A 22,037-nucleotide genomic window follows, 5' to 3' on the forward strand; every position below is an offset into this window, starting at 1 on the left:
CGTGGGTCAGGCCACCGTGGGGGCACCTCCCAGGGCCAGATCCCCTCATGCCCCTTCACCCCTTCCCCCGAGGACCCTGGAGGCCGCCCACACCGCCAGGTCCCGCCGTAAGGATCTACTCTAATTTACGCCGGAGGGACCACAAAAAAAGGGGCGGCCACTCAGCCCATCGCGGGCTGGCGGGGGGTTGGAGAATCCGGCCCAATATCTTTGAATACTAAATATGTGAGCATTTCATTTTGAACCTTTAATGCAAAACAAACTGCAGCTGACCAATCCTAAATGCTCAAAGTTTCAAATTGAACAAAATACAGTACGTCAAAACCTATTTTGAAAAATACAACTGCAGTAGCTTCTCAATCATTTAGATTATCTATTATTGCCATTTAAGTAAAAAATACCACCAGGGTGTCTGGTACACATGGGACAGTATGCAATCAGGAGTCAATGTCATCAGCAGAGCAAGGAAGGGGAGAAATCTGACAGTAATCATTTATGGTCAAGAAAATATTAGTTTCCTGAAAAGAAGGAAAAACTCCTTCATTATTGTAAAGGGGGAACCTATTTCTCCTTTACTGTCTTCACACACAGGTCTGCTCATGTGGGCACTGCTGCCATCTTAAGACAGAATGGAAAAATGAACAGAAGCACAAAATGAATTAGCAGAAACTGCGTGTGCGAAATGGATTTTTTATTGCAAATTTCAGGTGCACAAATACAAGGATTTTATTGAAACCATGTCTAACTTCAATTCCAAATAGAAGTGTGTACCTCGGTGTCAAGTCAAGAAAAAAATTGCTTTACACTTAAGGTGCTTCTAACCAAACTATTTTAAAATGTAATTTACAGGCATCGTGATGTATTGAATAATGGCATTTTTGTGGTGATGAAGTGCATGTCTATTTTTTCATAAATAACCGAACATTTATATTGAGAAATTACTCATTTGCAGATGTATTTGACATGGCTATACATGAAACCACCATTTGCATTTTAAAGGGAATATTTTCCAAACCAAACTGTATAATTGAAGAATACAATATAGACATATTGGGGATGCAAGTTGTTTTGTTTTTAATAAATACAAATATATTACTAAATGTATTTAGCATGAACCAGCAAGGATTTGGTAAGCACCTTTAACTTTTGTTCCAGAAGACAGAAAATTGTTTGTGGGCATGCTGAACAAACAACAGTCAGAGGAGGACGTACGCAGACTATTTGAAGCTTTCGGTAACATTGAGGAATGCACAATCCTTCGAGGGCCTGATGGAAATAGCAAAGGTAAGACGGTAACACCCGAGTGTAATAAAAAGCTACCTAGAAACTGCTTTCTTATATGTAGTCACAGGATGTGATTTAAACTGAGCCTTAGCACAGCGATAGGTTACTTGGTGTCACAGAACCATTCTTTTTAACATTTAAACAATGTTTTTGTGGTAATAGCATTGTCTATGACAGGATTCTTCTTTAAAAATGGAAAGAAAAATTTAAAGGGGGATTGTTTATTTGAAATAATTGAATCTTTGATGCTTAAAGGGTCATAAATAACTCACAATGGTCATTATCCAGTCATTTGAAGAAGTGGACCTGTCACTCTTGAATCATTGTATCTGCCACGGACTGGTAAATTCTCAACAACATGTGTGCATATTCTCTTTGACTCCCATCCCGATTTCCGCTCTGCCTTTCCTGAAGTTGAGGATCTCTTCTTGGATGTGACTCCACAGCATTTCCACACTCAAATCAACATTATTTAATTCTGAGCCTCGGTAGTGAGCAGTGTGCTATCCAACAATACTTGGCATAGTGGCTTAATTCTTTCCATATCTGGTGCACTCACATGTACACTTTCTAGCTGGACAGAATCAGGAGCAAGAACCTTTGCAAATACTGTCCTTTACCGATGATGGGAAGTTGAACTCAATTTTCACCAACTCACCAGAAACAGTAATAAAGCCTGGCTCTGCAGCATACCAATCAGTACAATTACATTGTAACAAGAGTAGGCCATTCAGCCCTTCAAGCCTATTACACCATTCAAATAAATTATGGCTGATCCATTCTACAATTCATAGAACATAGAACATTACAGCGCAGTACAGGCCCTTCGGCCCTCGATGTTGCGCCGACCTGTGAAACCACTCTAAAGCCCATCTACACTATTCCCTTATCATCTATATGTTTATCCAATGACCATTTAAATGCCCTTAATGTTGGCGAGTCCACTACTGTTGCAGGCAGGGCATTCCACACCCTTACTACTCTCTGAGTAAACAACCTACCTCTGACATCTGTCCTGTATCTATCTCCCCTCAATTTAAAGCTATGTCCCCTCGTGCTAGCCATCACCATCTGAGGAAAAAGGTTCTCACTGTCCATCCTATCTAATCCTCTGATCATCTTGTATGCCTCAATTAAGTCACCTCTTAACATCTTCTCTCTAACGAAAACAAGCTCAAGTCCCTGAGCCTTTCCTCATATGATCTTCCCTCCATACCAGGCAACATTCGGGTAAATCTCCTCTGCACCCTTTCCAATGCTTCCACATCCTTCCTATAACGCGGCGACCAGAACTGCAAGCACTACTCCAAATGCGGCCGCACCAATGTTTTCTACAGCTGCAACATGACCTCATGGCTCTGAAACTCAATCCCTCTGCCAATAAAAGCTAACACACCGTACGCCTTCTTAACAACCCTCTCAACCTGGGTGGCATCTTTCAGGGATCTATGTACATGGACACCGAGATCTTTCTGCTCATCCACACGATCAAGAATCTTACCATTAGCCCAGTACTTTGTCTTCTTGTTATTCCTTCCAAAATGAATCACCTCACACTTTTCTACATTAAACTCGAATTTGCCACCTCACAGCCCAGCTCTGCAGCTTATCTATGTCCCTCTGTAACCTGCAACATCCTTCCGCACTGTTCATAACTCCACCGACTTTAGTGTCATCTGCAAATTTACTCACCCACCCTTCTACATCCTCTACTCATTTAAGCTATTTTTTTTCCATCTGTATAGGGAAAATACTTCCTCGAAAATCTTATTATAAACCCTTTTACATTAATTGAATTTCTTGATACAGTCTAGTTTGAATGGGGAGTTCATAATTTTGTATGCCTATCAAATATACTAAATCTAAGGGCGGCACGGTGGCCTAATGGTTAGCACAGCTGCCTCATGGCACTGAGGTCCCAGGTTCGATCCCGGCTCTGGGTCGCTGTCCGTGTGGAGTTTGCACATTCTCCCCGTGTCTGCGTGGGTTTCGCCCCCACAACCCAAAAATGTGCAGAGTAGGTGGATTGGCTGCACTAAATTGCCCCTTAATTGGAAAAGATAATTGGGTAATCTAAATTTTTTTTTTTTAAATTGTACTAAATCGCAAAGCCGTTTTAATCTAATGCCAATTCTCCTTTAAATTAAGGAATTTTTGGGAGGAGGGGCTTGAGGCAAAGATTTGTAGTATGAACTTGTCTCAATAAGCTTCATGATGCTGACGAAGGATGGTCTACTTTAAAGAAATGACATTCTGCATCTCAGCGAACATATAACACATTGACCAGAATAATGATAATTAGTACAGATAATTATAATTGACAGGAGTTAAAGCTAACAATACAATCTTGAATGTTCGATTAATATTGACTGCTCAACTTGCATTTTTCTGGTTATGACATCGCCTCAAGCATTGCATTTGGTGCCTGCCTGGTAACTCCATTACCATCCATTACCCTACGTGTAGATCTCAATGCATGAATGAGTCTGCAGTTGGCCAGAGAATAAAAAGAAAAACAATTACAATTTTTGACTATCTTCCCTTCTTGTGAACCAATGGAAACACATCGTAGTCACTGACATTAAACGTGAGGCTTTTGCTCGAGTTAAGTTCCATTGTTCACTCATTCTTTCTGTCCAGGGGTTTGTCTATCAGCTATTAATTTTAAAAACAAGTAAGGCACAGCAACACAAAACTGACCTGAAGTTCATTGGAAAGAGGATTGTAAGGAAGGAAGGAGAGATAGAGAGCCCAAGAGAAGGAGGAAGGCAAGGAACAGATGTAGAAAGAAGATGAGAGAGGAACAGCGATCATGCAGCTTGAATTGCCCAGTCTAAAACTGCTATAAATTACTGGCCTGGTGATTTAAACAATGAAGCTTTTTCTTCACAACCTTGGCCAGTTGGGACCTGTGTGCTATTATTACTTGATGGAGTGCTTCATTACAATGAGATGAACCAAATGTACCAAAGTAGGGCAGGGAATGGAGCTGAGGCAAAATAATATGCAACACTAAATAATGCCAATTCAAGTAGTTTTGTTGCATAATTTTGTTGCAGTTATTACAATGCTTAATTGGATATATCATGCCAAGGCATCACATCCTGTATACAGTAATTATATTGAAAGTGTATTTAATTTCAACTGGTAAAAATACTACTTCTGGTTTTAAGTGCACTTTCAAATCAGCGCACTTTCATTTTTGGAGGACTGCATTTTATTCTAATTCAACTAAATTTGTGAATGCCCATTCTCTCATGTTTGTTAAAAGACCGACGGAATAGAGAGATTTAAAAGCCTCAGCCAAATCCACTGTGGACCTGAACCCATTACACAAAATACCTCTGGAAGATGGCAGTCTCAATTCTGAGACACTTAACTGGGAGGCTTGTAATGGACCTAAGGGTCAGACTAAGCAGAATGACTTGTCATTTTACATTATTAGTAGAAGATTGAGTGAGAAAAAGAAAACGCTGGGATTGACCAGTCTGAGAATGACCAAGCAAGAGTGATTCAGGTCTCATCAAGGTATTTCATAATGGCTTCTTGCTGCAGATTTTCAATTTGGCAAGTGAGCATAGAACTGGCATTGTGAAGAAAATCAGATGGTTTCGATAATGATGGGAGATTTGTAATGCTCCGGTGGCAAGTTGTAAATCTGCCCCAGTGCAAGGAAGCCAATGAGAGGCAGCTCCCTTCAAGACTCATTCATGACCAAACATAATTCAAGAAATATCTGAATTGGTAGGCAGTGACTGTAGCATAATCTGATTTGGGAAATAATGTGATCACATAATCTCACCCAAATGTATAATTTTAGAAATCCAAGCTTCAAGGTATTTATATGGGGGAAGTACATAAAAACAAATCTGTTCAAGATCCTTTAAAAGGGCATCCTTCAAAAAACCTTACGCAGAGTCTGCAGGACGCATGAATACCTAAAAATGACCAGGAAAAGTGAAAAAACTCTGGTATGGATTATCAGGCACATTAATAGGAAGGTTAAGAAAGACTTACAAAGCTTGTAGGAAGAAGGAGGAATGTGACCATTTGGCTGAATGCAAGATTATGCAGAAGCAGATCAAAAAAGCAGTAAGAATGCCAAGGCAGAGTTTGAAAACAACAGAGCATCCGGTGCAAAACATAACCTCAAAACAATTCTTACAATATTTTAACAGCAAAAGTTAGACCTGGTATCAATCCCTTGAGGGACCTCTATAAAATTGAAATATGCTACTTGGATGTTTATCTGAGTTATCTCTGCACCAGTGAGGACATTATCAAAATATTATCCAACATCAAAAATACATTTTTTAATGTTCTGTGGACTTTTATCATCAACGAATGTGAATAAGTGAGTTAGAATTTGCATTGAAATGTTGAAAGAGACCTAAGGGCAGTTGATTCATTGCTTACCCTGTCCAAATAGTATCAGATGGCAAAAAGAGTCAATAGAATCTGGACTACTAAACCAGTTGGCATCTTCAAAAGTAAAGCTGAAATTGTACAGTGCTTCACTCATTTGTGACAGAAGATGCAATTAGAGCTGGTATGGAGCAGAATAATGGGGCTGATCCCTGATGTCAGAGAGATGAGCTACTCGGAACTAGGCAAGCTGAGCTCCGCACCTCAGAAATTGTAAAGCACATAAAATAAGATGGGAAAATATTTTCAGATACACTAGAACAGTCAGGTAAAAGGACACTAAATCAATGTAGTGAATGACAATTTTAAAATAGGTACCCTAACCCTAACCCTAATTAACATCAGGACAGATTTGCTGAAAGTTTGAGGACAGGACACTGGACTCATTTAACAAGCAGCTAAATCTTTAAATGGGAATTTATTTGGTTTGGTTATCTGGAAGAATGCGATCAAAATAAATCAAAGAGCCATCTTCATTCAAATCAGTCTTGTGGTCCAGAAATCAATGCAAGCCCCATAATGAATCACACTTTTCCATCCGAGACAAGAGCGAGTCCAGCATCTGTTGTACTTTTGAAGCCATTATTTTCCCTTTGAATTGTTTTTTTTTTGTTGCTATTTTGTCCTTCAAGAATCTTTTAGCTTGAAGGGCAGAGCAGAAAAGAATGGTTTCCTCCATGCTTGTTAATTTTCATATGGAACTTTGTTCTCTTAAATTACAATGCCAAAATGGTACACTATGCTCCCTCTAGTGATCCAGATGTAACTGAGAAACTCACAGCAGTAACACAAGCAAAATAGGCAAAACTTCAGCTTTATAATGTTCTGCCCAAAAGTGAATAACACAACCACTTGAGTTATTAGTTGTCTAGCACAGAATCATATGTAGCTGTCACATGCACTAGACTCCATGAATACTGTAAAATCTCAAAGAAAACCTGAAGAGACTTTCCCAATGTTTCATATTTCTCCGCTGGTGTAGTCTTCATCAAGTTCCAGATCAAATAAGAGACAGAAAGATGATTAAGGTGTAAATAGATAGTTGACCATCGTTTTAGAATAATACAGGCAGACTCTGATGATTGTTCCCCAAATGCCACTGTTAACTTCAAAGGGCAGTCTTGTATTTAAAAATGCAGGTGATTATTCCATTGTCAAGTTAGTTGCAGTATATGTTATATCCATTACTGTTTGATAATCATTGGTCCGTTCACTTCCAGAATATAATGTGACTCAATGGTGTAAATTGTAATTTCAAGTGATAAGATTAAATTCTATCTTTCACTGAATATAGATGAAACAATGGGTGCAATTTTCCCACCACGTCGTGCCCGGTGCACAGTGAATTGCGGGAGGGCCCCCAATCAGGCTCTTCGCCAGGCACAAAGCCTTGCGCGAGTCAACGAACTCACAGCGCCCAGCACAATCTGGATCATGCCCTCGCTGGGCATAATGCAGATCATGATATTTATATCCCGGTACCGTATTCACCCAGCGCCTGGCAGTCACGCCTGCGAGGCATCAACCGAGCACCGTTTAGCACTGGTTTCCATAATCGTGGACCAGGCGTGGTGGCACCTTGGAGGTTTTTCAGGCTATTAGAACCCCTTGGGTGGTCAGGGGCAGGGCAGAGTAGTACCCTAATACTCCCCTGGAACCCAGGCATCTTGGCAATCTGCCAGTACCCCGGCACCTTGACATTGACATTGGGGGGGGGGGGGGGGGGGGGGGGGGGGGGGGTGAAGGGGAGATCCTGAAAGCAGCGGGTCCTGAAAAATGTGCATAGAGATCGAGGCAGCCTTTCAAAATAGCACCCCGATCTGTTAGGAGCCGGTCCTACAGGCAAGCTCAACTTCCTAGTGCAGGAAAACCTTCTAAGTGTGACCTCGACAGAGAGAAGCTCCCCGAGACCCTAAAAAATGGCTAAGTGCTGTTGAAAGCATTGCCAATCTCGGCACTACAGCTGCTGAGAAGCACCCCGCCAAACGTGCCCAAAACCATACTTGGAAATTTCTCTGGTGAATAACACCACTTACAAAATGGGAAAGAGGAACACCACATTGCATTGCAACAGATTAGTGTGTAACATTCCTTTAACCTTTGTGATTAGTGCAATGTATTTGTTTGTGTCAAAATACTTGCAGCTGGAATTCACTGATAGAATTCCTCCCTAAGGACCGACAGTAGCTCTGTCAGTAACTACAAGCTAACAACAGCTACCAAATAAATAACAAACCTGTGCTGTAAAATGCATTGAAAAATATTTATGGTCAGAGTAAGGACTCAGTGGCTTAGCAGATTGTCTTACACCCAGGAAATTTTAAGACGGTCTGGATTGAAAGGGTGAAAGTTTTATTTTTACCATCTGTACAGGCCCTAAATGTGTTCAGAACATCTCAGTAAGCTTTCTCAATGATGCTGATGATATTCGTCAGAGAGGTCATGGGGACAATTTGTGTGAAAATGGAAACATTCACACGGATACACAAGAGTGTACAATTCCAAAATCGGGACAGAGTTGAAGAACTTTGCTGTCCACGGAGACATTTTTCAATCACCATGGCTGGTTATGCTGGAGCAGAACAGGCACTTAGCCGGAGGGGGAGAGCGGGGCGGGGGGGGGGGGGGGGGGGGGAGGGGTCCAGTTCATCAAATCTCCATCACTAGAAACTCCTAGTTAGGCCTTAAGGCAGGCCTTAGTACCTCTGGCTGAAAGCAGTTGAGAGGTTAATTTTTTAAGCACTGTATGCATTTTAATAGGGCTCCTCCCATTCATCTACTGTAACTTCGACAGAAAAAACATGGAAACCTCGAAAAACTGAGTAAGTGGCATTTACGCCACTTCCTTGGCATTTTGATTGTTCCTGCTCAAAACTTTTAGAAACTGAGCATGAGAAGCTCTGCAGAAATTCATGGAAATAATAGATTTTAAAGACGTGCTCAGCAGCACACTCGCAAACCTCTGTGGTTCTTGCCAAAAAAGTAGTGTGCCTTGAGCTTTCGCATTAAAAACAAATTGGGCTCTGTCATGTTCTGGACTGACAGCAAAATTCAAAAGTTGACCCATTGTTATTAACACAAAAAATTGTATTAATATAATTTCTTTACTGCAGTAGAATACCTCGGGTGATTCACAGAACCCTTATGAAGCTAGGTTTGACTATGGGCCACGTAAACAAATATTGTCTGGATGTTATGAAGCAATGGCGCTCGCCACTGACGCTAAAGATTAATTCCCACAAAGATCCAGTGATCTCTATGGCTTGGATTTCCCATTTCTTGTCAGCAGTTTAAATTTGATGCCAAATCAACCAGCATGAAGCAGAAGTAGCATCAGCAAACAGCATAAGCAGCCAATCACACTGAGGTTTTCTTACTGACCAGGCAGTTAAAAGCACTTAATCTTTCACCTTTAATTTAAAAATTCAGGTAGAAAAACATGGTTGGATGAGGACATGTGCTAAAATAACAGAAAGCACTTTACTCTCTTTGCTGTGGTACAGGAGCTGTCAATCATAGTTTGATGTCAATAAACATAGCTACGCAAGTGTGAAGGGGGATAAATGAAGCGATATATATAGCTGGGTGTATGGAAGCTGTCAACCATAGCCGAGGGAAAGCAATTTCACAAAAAAATGAATAAATGGCTTGCAGATCAGAGGGGTTTAAACCAAGCGGACTGTATTTCACTTTCCAGGAATTGACAGATGCTGCTTCCTGTATCTCTTCTGGTAGTGATTTCTCTAATTTAGGGGTCTATAGTGGGGGTTATTCAAATTCAGGGTTCTCTGCTGGTGGGGTGGTGGGGGGTTTGGTCTGGTCAGGTTGGGGTGGGCAGGTCATGCATTGTGTGGGGGGGGGGGGGGGGGGTGGCCTTCTGATGGATTTTGGGAGAAACTCCCTTAAAGAGTTGCCCTTTTGGCCCACCGCAAGGTCCACTGTGTCAGGGCCACTTTAAACAAGACCAGCAACCAATTCTCGCCCATGTGATTTCCGGCCCAGAGTACCGGAGAATCATGAGGGCCCAGAGAATATGGTGCCCGGCCCGTTAATAGGATGCAAATGTGTCTTAATGATCCATTTGCATCCTCCCACTCGCACCAGGTGTGAACCTCGACCCCGACACCAACGGGCGACTGGAACATTGGAACGGGCAGCGATCTGGTTTTCTGCCCTTCGCTGGATTCTGCGCTGCCCAGCGCCTGCAGCAGAATTCCCGATGCAGCGGAAATTCTAGCACATTATTTAAAAAAATTATGGAACCTTTTTTATTACAATGTAAAAATTTGACATTCCATAAATATAACATTAGCTTTCCAGTACAGTGAGAGTGTTTGGCCCTAATTATTTATTTATGGTTTCTTCATTCATGGGAATTGAGCATGGCTGACAAGGCCAGCATTTATTTCCTGTCCATAATTACCTTTGAGACCTACATCCTGTTACCTCCATCTTTTTCCTACTAAACTGCTGAATACCCAACTCGCTTTCCTGGCCCCTATGTTAACTCTCTTCAGATATTGTTCCTCCCTCCTTTAATACCTGTGTCTCTGCTCAAGACATTAACCCTTGACCCCAGCATCCACACAAACTATCATCCCATCTCCAACCTCTCTTCAAAGTCCTTGAACTTATCGTCACTTCCCAAATCCATTCCCACCTTGCCTGGAACTCCGTGTATGAATATATACTCCATGAATCTCTCCGTTCAGGATACCACACCTTACACAGTACAGATTGTATTGACATCCAATGTGAAAGCGAAACAATAAAATGTCTCTCCTCATTCTTGACATGGTTAACCACACGATCCTCTTCCAAGTCTCTCCATTGTCCAGCTGGGTGGGACTGCTCTTACCCTTGTTCTACTCTAATCGTCTCCAGAAAGTTACTTGTATTGCCTTCTCCCTGACCCTCCACCATTACCTCTGGTGTTTTCAACCATCTATTCTTAGCTCCCTCTTATTTCTCATCTGTTCACTGCCCCTTGTTGACATCGTCCAAAAGCCAGCATTAGTTTGCATGTGCATGCTGATGACACCCAACTTTACCATGGTGCACCATGCAGCAGTCTGAAATTAAGCCAGTCTCTTTGTGACCTTGATGTCGCCGGGTCGGAGAATTGTTGGGAGGCAGCGCAAATCCCGCCCCGACGCATCTACGCCGGCTGCCGTATTCCCCGGCGTCGTTTTTCAGGCAGAGTTCACGCCATGCCAGTCGGGAGCCATCGGCCGTCCGTTTTTGGCCAGTCCTGCCGGCGTGGGTTAGACATGGTTCCACACGGTGGGACCTGGCAGGTAAGTCGGCTGGGGAGGTCCTCGGGGAGGGGTGCGGGGGTATCCGACCCCGGGGGTGTCCCCCACAGTGGTCTGGCCCGCGATCGGGACCCACCGATCTGCAGGCGGGTCTGTGCCGTGGGGGCATTCCTTCCTTCCGTGCTGGCCCCTGTAGAGCTCCACCATGCCAGTGGGGATAATTTATAACTTATTATAAATTTAAAGTACCCAATTCTTGTTTTCCTAATAAAGGGGCAATTTAGCGTGGTCAATCCACCTGCGCTGCACATCTTTGGGTTGTGGGGATATCATAGAAATATCATAGAATTTACAGTGCAGAAGGAGGCCACTCGGCCCATCGAGTCTGCACGGCCCTTGGAAAGAGCATCCCACTCAAGCACACACTTCCTCCACCCCATCCCCTCAACCAAGCAATCCCAATCAACCCTTTTTTGGACAATAAGGGCAATTTAGCATGGCCAATTCACCTAACCCTCACATCTTTGGACTGTGGGAGGAAACCAGAGCACCCGGAGAAAACCCACATAGACACAGGGAGAACGTGCAAACTCCACACAGACAGTGACCCAAGCCGGGAATCAAACCTGGGACCCTGGAGCTGTGAAGCAACTGTGCTAACCACTATGCTACCATGCTGTCCGGTAGCATAAGGATGAGACCCACACAGATACGGGGAGAATGTACAACCCCACATAAACAGTGACCTGGGGCTGGGATTGAACCCGGGGTCCTCGGAGCCATGAGGTAGCAGTGCTAACCATTGGGCCACAGTGCCACCCCAGCATACTAGTTTTTTCTGATGTATGCAACCTTCTGTGCTGCGGTTTTCCAGTTTTTTTTTCATTTAAGTAATATTCATATCCTTTATTCTTCCTACCAAAGTGCATAATTTCAACTTTCCTACATTACATTCCATCTGTCAGATTTTTGCCCACTCACCTAACCTGTCTATATCCCTCTGTAGATTCTTCATGTCATCCTCATCACTTGCCTTCCCGCCTATTTTTGTGTCACCTGCAAATTTGGAAATAGTGCATTCACATCCCGAGTCCAAGCCATTAATATATATTGTGAATAATTGTGGTCCTAGCACTGATCCTCGTGGTACTCCACTAGCTACAGTTTGCAATCCTGAGAATGCTGCTCTTATGGCATCTCTCTGTGTTCTGTCAGTTAGCCAGTCCTCTATCCATGCTGATATATACCCCAAACACCATGGGCTCGTATCTTATTACGCAACCTTTTATGTGGTACCTTATTGAACACTTTTTGGAAATCCAATATCACATCCACTGGTTCCTCCATGAATCTATCCTGCTCATTGAAACCTCAAAGAATTCCAGTAAATATAACAGACATGGCTCCCACTTCATGAAGACATGCTAACTCTGTTTGATTACAGTCTTGCAACACCAGGTTAAAGTCCAACAGGTTTGTTTAGAATCACTAGCTTTCGGAGCGCAGCTCCTTCATCAGGTAAGTAAAGAAGTAGCTTCCACAACCACATATACAGACAAAGTCAATGATGTAAGGTAATACTTTGAATGCGAGTCTTTGCAGGTAATTAAGTCTTTAAAGGTCTAGACAGTGAAATGGAGAGAGGGACAATCACAGGTTAAAGAGGTATGAATTGTCTCAAGTCAGGACAGTTGGTAGTATTTTGCAAGCCCAGGCCAGATCGTGGGGGGTGAATGTAATGAGACATGAATCCAAGGTTCCGGTGCGGAACTTGGCTATCAGTAGGGAGGGAATCCCCAGGCTCAGGGCTTTGGCAGCGGTAGGTACAGACAATGTTGGAGCAATTAAGATGTGGATTGTGGAAAAGAGCGAAAAGAGCGAAAGTAACAGGGTAGTTGTTATGGGAGACTTTAACTTTCCAAATATTGACTGGAAAAGATATAGTTCGAGTACATTAGATGGGTCGTTCTTTGTACAATGTGTGCAGGAGGGTTTCCTGACACAATATGTTGACAGGCCAACAAGAGGCGAGGCCACATTGGATTTGGTTTTGGGTAATGAACCAGGCCAGGTGTTAGATCTGGAGGTAGGTGAGCACTTTGGAAACAGTGACCACAATTCGGTGACCTTTACGTTAGTGATGGAAAGGGATAAGTATACCCCGCAGGGCAAGAGTTATAGCTGGGGGAAGGGCAATTATGATGCCATTAGACATGACTTAGGATGTGCTGGTTGGAGAAGTAGGCTGCAAGGGTTGGGCACACTGGATATGTGGAGCTTGTTCAAGGAACAGCTATTGCATGTTCTTGATAAGTACGTACCAGTCAGGCAGGGAGGAAGGGGTCGAGCGAGGGAACCGTGGTTTACCAAAGAAGTGGAATCTCTTGTTAAGAGGAAGAAGGAGGCCTATGTGAAGATGAGGCATGAAGTTTCAGTTGGGGCGCTTGATAGTTACAAGGAAGCGAGGAAGGATCTAAAGAGAGAGCTGAGACGAGCAAGGAGGGGACATGAGAAGTCTTTGGCAGGTAGGATCAAGGAAAACCCAAAAGCTTTCTATAGGTATGTCAGGAATAAAAGAATGACTAGGGTAAGAGTAGGGCCAGTCAAGGACAGTGGTGGGAAGTTGTGTGTGGAGGCTGAGGAGATAAGCAAGATACTAAATGAATACTTTTCGTCAGTATTCACTCAAGAAAAAGATAATATTGTGGAGGAGAATGCTGAGACCCAGGCTATTAGAATAGATGGCATTGAGGTGCGTAGGGAAGAAGTGTTGGCAATTCTGGACAAGGTGAAAATAGATAAGTCCCCGGGGCCGGATGGGATTTATCCTAGGATTCTCTGGGAAGCCAGGGAAGAGATTGCTGAGCCTTTGGCTTTGATTTTTAGGTCATCATTGGCTACAGGAATAGTGCCAGAGGACTGGAGGATAGCAAATGTGGTCCCTTTGTTCAAGAAGGGGAGTAGAGATAACCCCGGTAACTATAGGCCGGTGAGCCTAACGTCTGTGGTGGGTAAAGTCTTGGAGAGGATTATAAAAGATACGATTTATAATCATCTAGATAGGAATAATATGATTAGGGATAGTCAGCATGGTTTTGTGAAGGGTAGGTCATGCCTCACAAACCTTATCGAGTTCTTTGAGAAGGTGACTGAACAGGTGGACGAGGGTAAAGCAGTTGATGTGGTGTATATGGATTTCAGTAAAGCGTTTGATAAGGTTCCCCACGGTCGGCTATTGCAGAAAATACGGAGGCTGGGGATTGAGGGTGATTTAGAGATGTGGATCAGAAATTGGCTAGTTGAAAGAAGACAGAGAGTGGTAGTTGATGGGAAATGTTCAGAATGGAGTTCAGTTACGAGTGGCGTACCACAAGGATCTGTTCTGGGGCTGTTGCTGTTTGTCATTTTTATAAATGACCTAGAGGAGGGCGCAGAAGGGTGGGTGAGTAAATTTGCAGACGACACTAAAGTTGGGGGAGTTGTAGACAGTGCGGAAGGATGTTGCAGGTTACAGAGGGACATAGATAAGCTGCAGAGCTGGGCTGAGAGGTGGCAAATGGAGTTTAATGTGGAGAAGTGTGAGGTGATTCACTTTGGAAAGAATAACAGGAATGCGGAATATTTGGCTAATGGTAAAATTCTTGGTAGTGTGGATGAGCAGAGGGATCTCGGTGTCCATGTACATAGATCCCTGAAAGTTGCCACCCAGGTTGATAGGGTTGTGAAGAAGGCCTATGGTGTGTTGGCCTTTATTGGTAGAGGGATTGAGTTCCGGAGCCATGAGGTCATGTTGCAGTTGTACAAAACTCTAGTACGGCCGCATTTGGAGTATTGCGTACAGTTCTGGTCGCCTCATTATAGGAAGGACGTGGAAGCTTTGGAACGGGTGCAGAGGAGATTTACCAGGATGTTGCCTGGTATGGAGGGAAAATCTTATGAGGAAAGGCTGATGGACTTGAGGTTGTTTTCGTTAGAGAGAAGAAGGTTAAGAGGTGACTTAATAGAGGCATACAAAATGATCAGAGGATTAGATAGGGTGGACAGCGAGAGCCTTCTCCCACGGATGGGGGTGGCTAGCACGAGGGGACATAGCCTTAAATTGAGGGGTAATAGATATAGGACAGAGGTCAGAGGTGGGTTTTTTACGCAAAGAGTGGTGAGGCCGTGGAATGCCCTACCTGCAACAGTAGTGAACTCGCCAACATTGAGGGCATTTAAAAGTTTATTGGATAAGCATATGGATGATAAGGGCATAGTGTAGGTTAGATGGCCTTTAGTTTTTTTTTCCATGTCGGTGCAACATCGAGGGCCGAAGGGCCTGTACTGCGCTGTATCGTTCTAAGTCAGGATTGGAGCGGTACAGATATCTCAGAGGGTTGCGGGGCTAGATGAGATATCAGGGATGGAGGGGATAGACCAGAAAGGGATGTGAAAACAAGAATGAGAATTTTAAAATTGAGGCACTGATTAGCTGGTGTTAATGTAGGTTAGTTAACACAAGAGGCAAAGGATGAACTGGACTTGGTGCGAGTTAGGACTTGTGTAGGCGGAATTTTGATGACATCATGTTTACTGAGGTGAAACATGGGGGACTGCAAAATGTGCTTTGGATAGACAAAGAGCTAACATCGGCATGGATGAAGGTTTCAGCAGAAGGCATACTTAGGCAGGGGTGGATTCAAGCAATATTACAGAGTGGAAATAGGTGGCCTTAATGATGGTGCATATATGTGGTCAGGTTTAAATATGGAGGCAAGTTGCGAACAGTCTGGTTCAGCTTCAGGCAGTTGTCAGGGAGATTCATGGAGTTAGGCAATAGTGTTATTCCCTTATCAACATCCTGAGGATTACCATTAACCAGAAGCTGAACTGGACCAGCCATATAAATAATGTGGCTTCAAGAGCAAGTTAGAGGTTGGAAATCCTGTGGTGGGTAACTCCCAAAGCGTGTCCATCTACAAGGCACAACTCAGGATTGTGATGGAATACTCACCACTTGCTTGGATGAAAGCAGCTCCAACAACTCTCAAGAAGCTTGAGTGCAGGACAAAGCAGCACGGTTGATTTGTACTCCTTAAACATTCAATCCCCGGGGCAGCATGGTGGTGCAGTGGTTAGCACTGCAGCCTCTCAGCACCGAGGTCACAGGTTCGATCCCCTGGTTACTGTCCGTGTGGAGTTTGCACATTCTCCCCGTGTCTGCGTGGGTTTTGCCCCCACGACCCAAAAGATGTGCAGGGTAAGTGGATTGGCCATGCTAAATTGCCCCTTAATTGGAAATAATGAATTTGGTACTCTAAATTTATTTTCAAAAAACATTCAATCCCTCTATCGCCGATGTACAGTGGCAGCAGTGTGTACCTGTTATGTATTCATAGGGTGTGATCTACAGTGATTAACATTGCCACATTACGCCTGAACAGGAGCATGACACGGTAAGTAGCTGCCTCCGCGGGCTTCCCAACAGCCAGTACACAATGGGGACGGCCAAGTCTCACATGCCTAAGGAGGTTGAAAAGTCACTTAGGACAGCTGACCCGGTATCTATCAGGCTCCTGGCATCTAGCCCCACCAGGGAGTCCCTAGCTGGGTGCCGTTCAACACTAGTCCACACAAAAGTAGATCAGACGGAACAGCATCCGGTGTTCTCCCAGGCCATCGGAGGGTCTTGGGTGATCAGGCACAGGGCAGGGTGACTCACTGGCCCTCCTCTGGCACCCGGGAACCTTAGTACTGCCACTGTGGCATTGCCACTGCCCAGGTGGCACTGAAAAGCCGGAAGGAGCACAACCAGGGTGCCAGGGTGGAAATACCAGGATGCCAGGGTGGCACTGCCAAGGGTCAAAGTCTGAGGGGGGCCATGCCCATGATGGTAGGTGGAGAGGGGTATGAAGGGTAGGGGGGTACAGGGCAGGTTTGATGAGGCCTCCGGGAGGGTTGGGGGGAAGAAGACTGGGGGTTTCTGGAGGTGGAGGGGAGAGAAGTTGTGGGAAGGCCTCAAAAGGGGGGGCCTTCATCGACCCCATAGTGGGGTGTCATCACTTGGGGGGTGTGGGGTAATGCCCATGTGTGGAGGGGGGTGACATTTCCCATGGCTGGGGGGGGGGATCCCACATGCCCACTTCGAGATCGGGACACCCTTTCTAAACTGTGGGCCGAAGGCTGAGGAGACGGTCTAGATAGTGAGTTCAGCTCCCCGGTGATGAAATTAATTCTAAGTGTGGGTTTCACCGGGCCCAGAAAAATTACTAAGGGCGTGATCTAATAGCTGCATTGCATTTCAGCGCGAGCGTGACTAGGCTGTCAAATCAAGGGAGAGGCCAAAAACAAGAACCGCGTGGCACCAATCTGTTTGCGATGTAACCAGCCCACTCCAATTTACGAAATCCAGATCTCGCCATAGCATGCTAAGAAACCAATGTATAGGGTAGATGCAGGGGCTATGTTCCCCATGTTGGGTGTGGCCAGAACCAGGGGCCACAGTCTGAGGATTCGGGGAAGACAATTTAGGACAGAGATGAGGAGACATTTCTTTACCCAAAGAGTGGTGAGCCTGTGGACTTCATTACCACAGGGAGTAGTTGAGGCTGTTCCAGAATTAAATTTCGGGCGCGATTCAACTAAATCATTTTGGGCGGGATTCTCTGGCCGCACTCACCTGACAACAGGAGAATCTCACTCGAGGTCAATGGACTTCACCATTGTCTGCGTCTCACCTGTGTCAATCTTGTGGCAGGCGGGGTGGAAGAATCGAGCCCTGAAGTGTCATTTTGGGTGAGTTTGGTGAGGTTTTTCCTGGCTGCTTTTTGGGTGAAATCCAGATCGGTATTCACCCACATTTAGGGTGCTATCTAATGGCCATGCTGCGTCTGAAAAGCAGCTCACTGTGGCACAGCATGGCCGATAAAAGCCAGGCGACTACGCTCCCGGAATCTACACAGCTTGCAACGCCTCGTGAGATCTAACGTGATTCCTACCTGGCTGTCTGTGTGATGTTTGCATGTTCTGCACGGGTCATATAGAATAGAACAGTACAGCACAGAACAGGCCCTTCGGCCCTCAATGTTGTGCCGAGCCATGATCACCCTACTCAAACCCACGTATCCACCCTATACCCGTAACCCAACAACCCCCCCTTAACCTTACTTTTATTAGGACACTACGGGCAATTTAGCATGGCCAATCCACCTAACCCGCACATCTTTGGACTGTGGGAGGAAACCGGAGCACCCGGAGGAAACCCACGCACACACGGGGAGGACGTGCAGACTCCACACAGACAGTGACCCAGCCGGGAATCGAACCTGGGACCCTGGAGCTGTGAAGCATTTATGCTAACCACTATGCTACCCTGCTGCCCTCGCCATAGCATGCTAAGGGTTTCCCATAGTGGGACTGCAAGGGTCTGCAAGGGTTTCTTCTAGGTCCTCCGGTTTTCTCTCATTGACCTAAGATGTAGGTTGGCTGTGCTAAATTCCCCTAGAATAGTTACAAGGTGGAGTGGGGGATTGGGTCTAGGTAGGGTCTTTCAGAGGGTCGGTGCAGACTTCATGGGCCAAATAGCCTCCTTCTGCATTGCAGGGATTCTCTGATTCTTTGATTCTCATCTATGCTATCGTTTGACCCCTGCCCGTTGGTGAGCGCTCGGTCACACATATCACCTGCCGGGTATGGGGTGGAAGAGGCATCCAGGACCCCCATGTCCACGGAGCTGGGGCATGGGATTGGTGCTCGGCCCACATTGCAGAAGAAAGTGCCAGAGGTGTTGTATTGATTGAGGTCAACTTTGTAAAATGCAATACACACATGTCCCCAGCTACCCAATCCTTCGATGGTGCTGCCCCACTCTCCCAACCCCTCCCCCCATCCCTTCATCCCCCACTCAACACACCCTCCCTCACTTACCCTACCCCTTTCCTCTCAGTGCCCTCTCAGTGATCCTCGACCTGCTTAGCATTCCATGCTCTACCGCTGCACCTCGGTGTGACCCCAAGGTGCACATCAGAGGTGGAGACAGCTTGTTGCCTAATGTATCCCGTGCCTTTAATGCCCCTGGTGGGTGTCCTCTGGAGGCCCTAAGGCCAGAGGGCCCTGGTGCACATGCAGGTGGCACATGCCCTGCTGTACCACCCTGTTCCGGGTGCTAACTCCAAGACATACTTGTCAGAGAGGTGGGTCTCGGGGAAGCTGCTGGGCAGCATAGCCACTCAGTAGCCGAGGCCCTCCAGAGCACGTTCTGGCCACTGGGGGAGGTTTCCCAGTCTCATGTGGGCATAGCCGAGGGGCTGTGGGAATGTCCCAGTTTCAGGTGGATATAGCCAAGGTGCTGTGCAGGTTGTCCCTGTCGCAGGTGGGCTTTACCGGGGCGCTCAAGAGCATGTTCCAGTCACTGAGGAGCATCATTGAGGGAGACAGCACTGTGCTGAGGCATTGGAGAGATTCCAGGGCTGACAAGCCAGATTACGGAGGGGCAGCAAGGGCTTGATTCAGCTATCCCTCCATCCCGAGGTGTATCCCAGTGTACTATGGACACCCAGCCCCCCTCCTCCCGGCCAGTCCCCATAGGGCCCTAGGGATGGAGAGACACTACTGTCATGCACTGAGGTGTGTGTCTCTGCGCTCGTGGAGGGAGGGACGACAGCTGTGCCACGAATACGGTGGTGTCCTCGGAGATCCCCTCCGAGGTGTTCTCATTGGGGGGGGGGGGGGGGGGGGCATGCCAGCTGAGCCGACACCGTTGGATGAGGATCCAGTGGGAAAATGGACATTAACAACTCGCATGTGACGAGTCATCTGGGTGGGAGCTGGTGGATCTTCATCTCTTCACCACATGCCTACCTCAATGATGGTGAGAGATCTGTCCTCGGCCACTCCGGTGGCCTCCAGCACCCATTCCTCATTGGGGTTGAGGACTCTAATGTCTGGCACCCCGCCGTCCATTTGGGCCCTCTCCCGTCTGTCATGGGCCAACGTCTCCTGCAGGGACACAGTGGGAGAATCGTGAGTCGCATGCGTCATTCATCGTGGGGGGAGGGGGGATTTGGTTAAGGAGATGGGGCCTCTGCAGGGGGGGGGATGTGGAGTTTTGGGGAATGAGGAGACGGGGTGGATGGGATATGGGGAGAAGGGGTGGGTGAGGTGGATGGGGATAGAGGTGTTGGGGAGATGCAGGGTTCGGTGTACAGGGGGTGGGGAATATGATGGGGACGGTGGGGTATGGGGGTGGGTCGGTGTGGGCGGCACTGCTAGACATGGGGTGGGCCGGGGACGGATCGGTGCTGAGCGGAGGCGGTGCCAGACACCTTCTCGGCGGGTGGGGGGGTCGGATGTCCAGTGCCAACCCACCCTTGCGGCCCTGCGGAGGTCGTTGATTTTATTATGGCACTGGGTGACAGTTCGCCTGGTGATGCTCACCGAACTGGCGGCCACTGTCACTTCCTCACAGGCTATCTTGTAGCTGATCCTGCAAGACCCTCGGGGAAAAGAGCATCCCCTCTGGTGTCTACCGCGTCCAACTATCTAACCAGGTTGGCATCCCCGAATTGTGGGGCCGGTCACCTCGATGGCATAGCTGCAAGCTGAGGGGGTTGGCTGTGCAGGAGGGCAGGAGGCTGGCGAGCGGGGTCCCGCCAATCAGCCAGCGGGACCATCATTTGTAGCGTGAAGCCCATGAGGCCACATTAAATGGATCAATTAACATTTTATAGCGGTGATGGCCTCGCCAGTTTGAGCATCGTGGCAGTTCCTGCTCACGAGCACACTTAGAAACGTTTGGATTAAATCACACCCTAAGTGTGGGTAGATAAAGTTGGGGAACTCACCAACAGAGCTGTTGGCAAAACGTGCCACAAATGAAAGTTAGAAACTTCTCCGTTAGATCGTGCCCGTCGTTTTCAGCTTTATAGCTGAACAGAGCACTTTGAGATCGATTGCATAAAGTAATTGGAGATAATGTCATTGGCTATTTATGCGGGCAAGCGGGCATCTAACATCGTAGCGTGTAGTGTCAACACCTTCGAAATAAATCTCTACAGTTTGATTGAACCTCCAATGCCTGCACATTCAATATTGAATCTACCACACGTACCTTCTATAACATACGCCAGAGCAATTCACAAGGGTTTCTTCAACTGAAAACCCTTGACCTCTTCCACCTAAAAGGATAAGGGCAGCAAATGCACGGGAACTCCACAATCTGCAAGTTCCCCTTCAAGCCACACGCCACCGTGATTGGAGTTGTATCACCGATCCTTCACTGTTACTGAGTTAAAATTTTGGAATTCCCTTTCTAACAGCACTGTGGGTATACCTACACCACATTAACTGCAGCAGTTGAAGAGGGCTTCTCAATGGCTGTTAGGGTTTGCAATAACTGCTGGCCTAAGCCAGCTACGCACGCATCCTATGAAATAATAAAAAAGTTTGTCTCTGGAACAGAAGACAATGGCTTTACTATTCCCAACACTTAGTTGGATGAAATTTCTCCTCACTGGATGCCTGAGAAACAGTCTAATAAGTAGTGGAGTCGAGAAAGTGAGTGTTAAAATAGAGCTGCATGTCATCATGTGCATGTAGAAACTGACATGTTTTCGGATGGCTTCCCTGAGGGGTCGCGAGAAAATGAGAAATAGAAGGAGCCAAGGATAGATCCTTGGGGGCATCAGGGTTAATGATACAAGTACAAATGACCACAATTTATTAATGGAATATTAGTGTTTTTTAAGCAGCTTTTGGATCTTTTCCTCTCCTTAGACAGAATGTAAGATGAGGGTCTCTTACTAATTAGACCAGTGCTTCTCTCAGAACTACTATAATGAGAAGGAAGTGATATGGTTGACAGTTGATTTTCCCCACAGCTTCCTAGGACACTAGTGACTCATTATGCCCCTCTACAGGATTAGATTATACACCTACAACTGCAGGAATTGCTTGGGTTTTTGTGTTGTATGGTTGGATCTGTTTGCTTTCTGAATTTGCATGAATTCTTTGAGTAGAGCAGCAGCGTGGTATGGATGATGAATAATCTTGAAAACCACATCCTTTGTCCATCCATCCTCTCTTGCTGCCTGTGCT

The 22,037-nt window shown here is 45.9% G+C and overlaps 1 protein-coding gene across 18 annotated transcripts in view; it reads left to right on the top strand.

Annotated features, from left to right (window-relative positions):
* celf4 (CUGBP, Elav-like family member 4) overlaps window positions 1-22,037 on the top strand; it is a 1,331,379-nt gene that overhangs the window by 926,323 nt on the left and 383,019 nt on the right. For 12 of the 18 annotated variants that reach the window (XR_005459940.1, XM_038790659.1, XM_038790660.1 and 9 more), the window contains one exon: window positions 1,156-1,284. Coding sequence is in view for 17 of the 18 variants with exons in the window: in XM_038790659.1 (XP_038646587.1) it covers window positions 1,156-1,284 (129 nt within the window). In the remaining variant the exon portion in view is untranslated. The remainder of the gene's footprint in view (window positions 1-1,155; window positions 1,285-22,037) is intronic. The other 6 variants (XM_038790661.1, XM_038790664.1, XM_038790667.1 and 3 more) reach the window with 1 other exon arrangement.

This window comes from Scyliorhinus canicula, chromosome 3, assembly GCF_902713615.1.
Source record: "Scyliorhinus canicula chromosome 3, sScyCan1.1, whole genome shotgun sequence".
Taxonomy (NCBI): domain Eukaryota; kingdom Metazoa; phylum Chordata; class Chondrichthyes; order Carcharhiniformes; family Scyliorhinidae; genus Scyliorhinus; species Scyliorhinus canicula.